The sequence below is a fragment of the Mus pahari genome, chromosome 5 (genome assembly GCF_900095145.1).
Source record: "Mus pahari chromosome 5, PAHARI_EIJ_v1.1, whole genome shotgun sequence".
Taxonomy (NCBI): domain Eukaryota; kingdom Metazoa; phylum Chordata; class Mammalia; order Rodentia; family Muridae; genus Mus; species Mus pahari.
In genome coordinates, this window is record NC_034594.1 from 98,622,793 (window position 1) to 98,632,001 (window position 9,209).

Here is a 9,209-nt window from a genome sequence, read left to right on the forward strand (position 1 = left end):
AGAGAGAGACAGAGAGGAAGAGACAGAGAGACAGAGAGACAGAGACATATAGACAGACAGATGGACAGAAAGACACAGGGAGAGTTTGTATGCACGTATATGCAGAGGTCAGAGGGAATCCTCAGTATCTTATGTCATCCACACAAAGTCTGTCTATCTCCTTCTTTTGAGGGTCTCTCAGGGGCCTGCTGGATATGCTGGTAGCAAGATCCGGTGTCTAGTCTGTCTCTGCTTCTCCAGCACTGGTAGTCAAATGTGTGTTCCATCACCGCCCACATTTTTTTGTGTGGTGCTAAGGATTGGACCCATTGAGTTAAAAGAAACAAACAAAGAACATTGAGCCATGCGCCTAACACCCAAAGTGGTTATAAGAGACAACATTGGATGACGATCATACACCCGGAAAACCATAAAATTGTCCAGTAATAACAAATACACACAGAGCTCTCCCTAATTCAAACAGAAAGAGGGAAGAGAGTGGCCTGGCTCAGCAACGGCTCTTCCTCTTCCCTCCAAATGCCCCTGGTGTTTCACACATTAGAGTATAGGCAACTCATTTTGAGAAATATGCTATCAGAAGTTTTAGTAGCATTTTTTGGAAAGTCTTGCTAATGACCTGATAACTAACAGGTCTGAGGGCTATAATTTAAACTATGTTGCCAAACTCTGATGTGCCTTGTAAGCTTGTAAAATGTAGACTTTGGGATCAAGAACATGCTGTCTAGTTTCCTTCTAAATCTCCTTTCCTTGGCCCTGGGTCTCTAAGGGGTGTGAGAAGCAAGTAGCTCTGGGTACTGAAAAATACTTTGTCTCTTAGACCATCAAGAGAAGAAAACATTTCCAAAACACGCCAATGTTTATCCCATAGTAAAAAAACAGTCCACAAGGACATATAGAAGTGGGAAGTCCATCCCTGCAGGGAAAGCTTAATTGGAAGCTTCAGTCACCTGTCTCCATTTCTAGATTTCTGGTGGATGTCTGTAAACCTTCCTGTTGATAATGCTATATTTGGTATCTTCATACGCTCTATTAATCACGTTATTACAGTTATCTCTGATGAATATTGTACCACACACATACAAGCACACACACATACCCACACACACATGTCCGTGTGCACACACATTAAATACACGAAGTCAATTAAACTTAGGGGCTGGGCGGTTGGCCCAGGGGATAAGAGTGCTTAGTGCTTTTGCAAAGAACTAGTTTTGTTCCCAGTATCTATGTTAGGAGGCATGCAGCTGTATGTAACTCCAGTTTTAGGGGATTCAACGTCCTTTTCTGGCCTCCACGGGTACTCATGTAGAGAGATAAACATACAAAAAATATATTTTTTTTAAATATTGAGAAAATTATCCTTCCAATTTGACAGTTCTCTGCCGTGTCTGCCGCTTCTCTCTATGTGCTACTGGCTGTTTGTCCTTTTACATCTGCTTGTTTACATGCTCAGTAACCTTACTCATTTCAACTTACTCAATAAACTCAAACTCAACAATGCCTACCAGTGACCATTCTCTGAACAATCAAGACAGACCAAGAAAAAAAGCCAACACATGTTTATTGCTTTTCCTACTTTATGACCTGTGTCACACAATATGATTAGTGTACTAGCTCATGAACAATGTGACATAAATATTTCTAAGACAGACAATAGGAAGAACATATAGTATAGAATATTTGTTATTTATTTGTTTTTGTTGTTTTCTAAAGCATTGTTTCCTTTATGTATATGAGTACACTTTATCTGTCTTCGGACATACCAGAAGAGGTCATTGGTTCATATTACAGATGGTTGTGAGCCACCATGTGGTTGCTGGGAATTGAACTCAGGATCTCTGAAAGAGCAGTCAGTGCTTTTAACCTCTGAGCCATATTTGCAGTCCATATGCTATTTACTTAAAAAAAAAAAACATGTGTACACACAGGCTGTTTTCCTGTGTGTGTGTGTGTGTGTGTGTGTGTGTGTGTTGGGGAGTGTAAATGCATGTGTGTGAATGCAGAGAGAGAAAAACTGTGACATAGAATGTTTCTTAATGTGAGAATCAAAAAATACAATAAATGCCGCCTTGTATACTAAAAGTTATGGTAAGTGAATGTGAGAGAAAGCAGCCATTTTTACTCCCTTCATCTTGTCCTTTAGGAAAATCAATCTCTTTTATCAAAACTGAGCTGATATAGGAAGGCCTCTCCCATTCCCTTTTGCCGATAGCAGCACTGACTTATTGCTCTCATCTGGAGGTTTCATGTGATACCACACCTAGCAGAAAGAAGAGGGGAGAAATGGGAAAGCAAACGTGGTATAACTGTGGGAGTTGGGACATAAGAAACTACATTCCTACATGAAACATAGCCAAGGTGTATGATCATTCCAAGGGTAGGCAAGACACAGTCAGATCCTGGGAGGATAAGCCTCAAGTTCATACCCACCAGAGCTTGCCAACACAGAAAGTTTGCATTCTGGCAGGTTCTCTGTGGATTGTTCTTGGCGGGAATTGAAATTGTGCTGCAAGAAATTCTGCATGGGAGATCCAGAGTCCCAAAAATCTTATATAAAATGTACTCCATAGGATAAACACTTGCATCCCAGTCATAGAGAGTAACACGAGAGACAAGCAAGAATGAGGGAAGGAAGTAGGAATAGAAGGCATTTTCTCCAGGTTCCCCATTGCACAGTACTACATGGACCAGAGGGAAGCTTGGGACAAGGGGTGGTTTATTACCAAAGGAAATAGCACACCCCAAGACCACACTCCACAACCAGATCTTAAGCAAGCACATGAACAGGGAACCTAAACAGCACCATCAAAATGGCTTAAGAATCTTTAAATTAATGTAAGTACTGAAAACGTTAGAGTCAGACTTTGATTCCAAAAGTCAACACAATTGTCAGAGATGGTAATAAAACTCATGTAGATTCAGCTACAGACAGTATGTCAGCAAACACACCACACACACACACACACACATACACGTGCGCACGCACACACACACACACACACACACACCTTTTATCACTTGATCTTGTTTTGTTTTCTCTGTGTAAGTCTTTAAGATATACTCTGGTTGGTTTTGTGGTTTTAGTTTTGTTATTTTAAGTTTACTCGCATATATTGTATACACACATACCTTTCACATCATTGAAACAGCACATCAGGTAAAAGCACAAAGCACTTGTGTTTCTTGGACGCCTCTCCCATACGTATATTGAGGCATATAAACCCTGCACACACACATAGTAGTAATAGCAATAATAAAATAAATACTAGGAAAGCGACACAGAACTAGGATTTAGGTTTTCAGGGTGACTCAGATGTGATACTTTTACTAGATATCACAAACTATAAAATGATGTCACATTCCTGAAATTCAACCTGTCCTGTATGGGAAATGGAACAGCTAGAGTTAACTAGCTCTCAGCTTGGGGAGATTTGAAATTGAAGGCAACCAGTGGTGACTCAGCACTGAGGCCAGCACACAATGACTACTGGATCAACAGCAGCTGCTGTTATGATTATGGAGAAATATTAATGTGTACACAGATTTAGAGCTCAAAATGAGAGCATTCACTTCATTCAATATGCATTTTAGAGGACTTTTGTGGTGCTTATGAAAAGGAATAAAATTAACTTCTTTGCCTTGTGAAAGCATAACGTAAAATACCGAGAATACTTCCTAGTAGGCGAACGTCTTTCTTCTCAGAGGCTATGTGACAACTTTCCTCATGTTTAGAGGAGAAAGGAAACACATTGTACTGTTAAACCTGGAATACTGGGAGTCTGTATGTCTACAACAGACAATCAGAATATCATCATTATAATAATTAAAAGTGGGGACAGGATTTCAGTGGGAAAGAGGCAAACCATGATGATCTGAGTTCAGATCCCCAGCATGGCTGTTAAAGAGCAGGCGCAGGGACTGGAGGGACTGCTCGGGGGTGGAGAGCGCTTGCTGCTCTTGCTAAGGACCAGGCTCCCTTACAAGCATCCACATGGGGGCTTACAACCATCCCATTTTATGAAATCTAAGACATTATTTCTATAACATCTGAGGACACCAGGTACACACACAGGGCACATACATATGTGCAGGCAAAACAATAACGCAGTGAGATAAATAAATCTAGAAAGTCAAAGCATCCATAACTGCCCATGTGCCTACAACCCACGTGTTATGTGTGGAAGAGACAGAAGTATCTCTGGGCTTCGCTACCAGCCAAGCTCCATGTTTCCTGAGACTCAGTATTGAAGAAATAAGGTGAAGCATGATAAAGACATCTGATGTCCTCTTTGGACCTCTAACATACACAAACACACACCATTCACTCACGCACGTGTGCAAACACTACACACACACACACACACACACACACACACACACACTACACACACACCATAGATTGTCAGAGCACCACAAACTAACTTAATACAAAAAGAAATTGATAGGAAATTTTGAAAGCATCCTGTTAAATTATCAAACCCTAACTTATCAAATCTAGGCCTAGAGTTTGTGTCCTATGCTCAGAGTTCATAGAACTCTGTGCCATTTTTCATTCAGAAGAAAATAGTCACAGACCATTCTGTGCCTAGAAGCGGCAAGAAGTTTAATCTAAGTCTACAGGATCAGAAAGAACACTTTCAGCACTCCCTTCCACAAAGGGGATGGAAGGATCCACAGCCCATGTTAGGCAATAGACTGTAATTACTAATCTGAAAAGTGTGCTTCTGTCCCAGGATATCAAGGGATTATCATGGTCACCACATCAGTGGAGCAGACAGAAAAGACATCTATACAAGCCTCTCAGAGCAGGTACCTACAGCCACACAGACACCTGCAAGACTCAGGGAATGCGCTGTCTTTGGGTAGTGTTTGCCAGCACTTTTAAATCTTTAAGAGGGAATGACGGGAGGAAAAAAAATACTTATATCTTCTGCAACTAGCTCTAATCCAAATTAGGATGTATGTGTGGAGTCCAATTTAACCATTCATTTGGTTCTCCAAACTAAAGTATTTCAGAAGACTGAAGCAAATCAAATCTTTCTCAATCTTGGTGTTTTAATAGAATCCTTCCCTGTGTGATTATTTTTAAATTAAACCCAATATCCAACAAAATGTAAATACTTTCAAATAATATAGATGTAAAGAATGGTTGTTCTTTCTAAAAACTTATTAGAACATGGTCCTATAAAAAGTAAAGGCCTCGAAAGGTGGCTCAGTCCTTGCTCCCCGTGCAGATCATCCACGTTTAGTTCATAACAGCCATATTGAACAGGGAATCCAACACCCTCTTCTGATCTCCACAAGCAACTGCACTTAGGGGCGCACACACAAAAATATATCTTACAAAGGAAAGTTTAAAAAAACAAAAATAATAGGATATTCATGTCTACACAAATGTATTCTCAAATGAAAGGAAACCAGGGAAATTGAGCTAATTACATATTCTATAAAGGAATATAACTTAAAAATTTCAATAACAAAACCATGATATGAAGAGGCATGAATAAATCTCCTGAAGTGGCCTGTGTGTGATGAATGTGTGTGTTGAAATAGCACATCAAATTTTACTAATATACACAAGAGCATACTGACAAAATAAAATAAAAATGATAAAGTTAATAGAGTGTGGGTATTTGTAGCAGAAATACTACCCGCAAATAAGAATATAAAATGCCTAAAACAACTATGATCTAACTTTAAAACAGACAGCATCCACTGATTAGAGGAACTGGGTTACTGGTGTTTTCCATCACAGAGGAAATCAAATATGTCCTATTAAAGATATCAAGCACTAATATTAACATATTGTATCATATTTGCTTATATGACAATCTGGAAAGCAAAAATCCACTTGAAACAAAAAACAGCACTGTCTACTAAAAACTTTGAATTAAGAAGAGAATGAGAGAAAGACAAAGAGGGTTTTAGGAACTGCCCCATGTATTCATTGTGGTGGGTATTACATTGCAGTATACAAACACTCATAATAGTTCACTAATATGGGTGGTTATGATGCATAGTATCTGTAAACATTTGCCAATAGGACAAAAGGAAATTGAGTTGTCTGTATTCCAGCTGGGGTGGTCAGCTTCTTCCTATACTTCAATATAAATATTTCTAAATGATTCCATGTATTTAGAAAATCAACTTCCCATTGGTTATTTTAATGTTAAATACATTAATTTGCATTGAGAGGAACACACACCATTTTTAAAATTTTTATTAAATACTTAATGTCTCAGGGCTGGAGAGGTAACGCAACAGTTATGAGTGTGAACTACTCTTCCAGGGCATCCTAAGTTCCCAGCACCTGTACTAAACAGTTCACAGCAAACTTTAACTCCAGTTCTAAGGAATCCAAATTCTTGTTCTGGTATCTGTGCACACACATGACCTCAAGTGCACATAAGCACTACACACACACACACACACACACACACAAACACACACACATATGTGTGTGTAAATACTTAAAGAGCACTTTAAATTTCTACACCTGACATGTGTACATAATATAATCTGTGTGGGTTTAAAAATTTATAATGAGATGAAAGAAGTAATTGCACCCTTCATAAATGGCACTAAGCAAGAATATAAAATTAGATACTAGGTAGATTAGTCTCATATTTGCTCTCTGTTCATAATAAGAAAATACTGAATGTCTGTTACTTTGTCTAACATATAAGATCATCCTAGTAATGGGACAATTTAAACATGCTTTCTACCTTTACATGTATATGAAACATATATTTATGTCGGTAGTCAAAACTTATGTGCCTTGGTTTGAAGATTCTTGTTTTGTCTTACCAAACATACTGTGAAGAGTGTTAACTACTACAATTCAATATACAAAGGTAACTCAATTAACAAGTAAAATCTGAGGTCTAGAAAGGTAAATTGAAAGAAGTGATTTTGCTCTGAAATCAATTTACCCCTTCCAGATAATTTAATTAAATTGTGGCTCTTCTAACAGCTACTGGAGCTACTGACTTGATACAACTGTTATTAGTCAAAATGAGCATTTTAATAAACTCCATCACAGATAGAACTCAGTAGAGTGTCATTTCTAAATTATTAAGCATTTTGTACCTGAGAATGAGATTGCTTGCCACAGTACTATATGAGAGTTCAGGACTGTGTTCACAGTTGCTCTATTTGCTCAGGTTGACAATCAACCATACACTCTGAAACATTAGTTTCAAAAATATGAGCCCACTGTGTCTCAAGAAAATTGCAAGGAAATATAAACATTTTCATAGAGTCAACTCATAATATCTTCATCTTTCAGAGTTCTGATTATCCCCAGGTAGAAAAGCTTCACTCTGCATTCTTTCACAAAGCCACACATTTATTTTCAGAGGGAGTTCACAGTTATAAATGTAAATGTGTTAATTGGCATGTATACATGATTAATATTAGTGTGGTTGTTAACATCACAAAATCAACAAGCGCCTGGGAGACAAGCCTACAGACATGTTTGTGATGTTGGTGTCTTGATGGTGTTCGTTGAGCTGGGAAGATGCACATACCCACCTTGCGTGGTCCCATTCCCTGGCTGGGATCCTGGATTGCTTCCGAGGAGAAAGAGGTCTGAGAAGGAGCATGCTTTCATAGCTCTCAATTTCCACATATGGAAGTAACGTGATCAGCGGCCTCAAGCTCTTGTGGTCTTGCCTCCCTAACCAAGATGAACTATAGCTGTCAATTTTGAACCAAATTAAAACTTTTCACCTTTAAGCAGCTTTTGTCACAGTGCCTTATCACAGCAACAGGAAAAGAAACAAAGGCAATCAATATCCCATTCATTGGATCATCTGTTTAAGAATGTTGCTTGGGAGCCAGGCGGTGATGTCGCATGCCTTTAATACCAGCAATCAGGAGGCAGAGGCAAGCAGACTTCTGAGTTCGAAGCCAGCCTAGTCTACAAAGTGAGTTCCAGGACAGCCAGAGTTACACAGAGAAGCCCTGTCTTGAAAAAAAACAAAACAAAACAAAACAAACAAACAAACAAAACAACAAACAAACAAACAAACAAAAAAGGATGTTGCTTGGGCTTCTTGGTTCTTGATCCCTGTAATATGGCCTAATACCAGAAAAACGCTCAGTTAATGTTTATAGCATGCATCACGTGTATGCTTACTGCTTTAATATTAAGATAAAGAATTCCATATAATCATCTTAAATGATTCCATGGTATCGCTAAATATTGATAGTGTTTGTCAATGCCACACATTTTTGTCTTGGTTCTAACCCAGTTCCTTGACTGGTGCTGGTATGTCAATATTCAAGACCATCTCTGTGTATACTAGAAATCATTTGCATAGATGTCTCAAGCTGGTGCCTCCTAATTTCCCCCCTTCAGTCTGGTCTCAGCAGTATTTCACTATTCAGAGTGCCCTGAAAGCTTCAAACATGTTTTTGTTGGTGTTAAGAATGTTTATCAGCTTTTTGTTTTTGTTTTTCATAATTTTTTAATATAGTTTTCTCTCTCTTTTCAGAAGTACTCATCCAATGCCACCCAGTCAACATGTTTATGCTTTACTAAATGTCTTGCTCATTTTATTTTCTTGAAAAGCTTTTATATATGCTATCTAATATTCTGTTTCTTTGGTACATATGCTTTGTGGTATATGCCAAGTTTATTTCTAGGCAGTTTCCTGAATTCAAAATTTAAATTACTTCTCCAAGTCTCTGTAAGGAAAAAAAAAAAATCAGGAGAGCTTTAACTCAGTTAGAGTCCCTAGCTCTCCCAAATACTGAATACTATTATACAGTTAAGTATTCCTACCCCTCCCCTCTGGTCCTCCTGCTTTCCCCTTAATTTTCTAGACTTAAGAGAACACGTTTAAATATACAGGAACTAACTGAGTTTTGTTTTACTATCCAACTTGATACAGCCAAGCAACACATACACACACATCTGATCTGATATGCTGAAAAATCGTATAATAATTAGTGAGTATTTTAATAAAGCATAGTGACAGGGTGACCTAAAAAGTTCAAATAAACTCTGTGAAGTTTAAAATTGTAAGCAAAAGTTTAATTCACTGGAGGGAAAATGCTTAGTTAACTTGACCTTCCCCATAGCCTTCCTACAGCCCTTGCTTGCTCTCTCTCTCTCTCTCTCTCTCTCTCTCTCTCTCTCTCTCTCTCTCTCTCACACTCGCACACACACCAAGGCTGTCCTAGAAGAGGCTGAATTTCAAAGG

At 38.5% G+C, this 9,209-nt stretch overlaps 1 protein-coding gene across 4 annotated transcripts in view; it reads right to left on the reverse strand.

Moving 5' to 3' along the window:
* Positions 1–9,209, reverse strand: part of Dpp10 (dipeptidyl peptidase like 10) — a 1,452,235-nt gene that overhangs the window by 581,755 nt on the left and 861,271 nt on the right. The window contains exon 1 of one of the 4 annotated variants that reach the window (XM_029538362.1): positions 7,534–7,563. The exons of the other annotated variants lie outside the window; for them this stretch is intronic. Within the exon in view, the coding sequence (XP_029394222.1) occupies positions 7,534–7,548 (15 nt within the window). The 5' untranslated portion in view covers positions 7,549–7,563. Of the gene's footprint in view, positions 1–7,533; positions 7,564–9,209 lie in introns of those variants that run through there. 4 annotated transcript variants of the gene reach the window in all.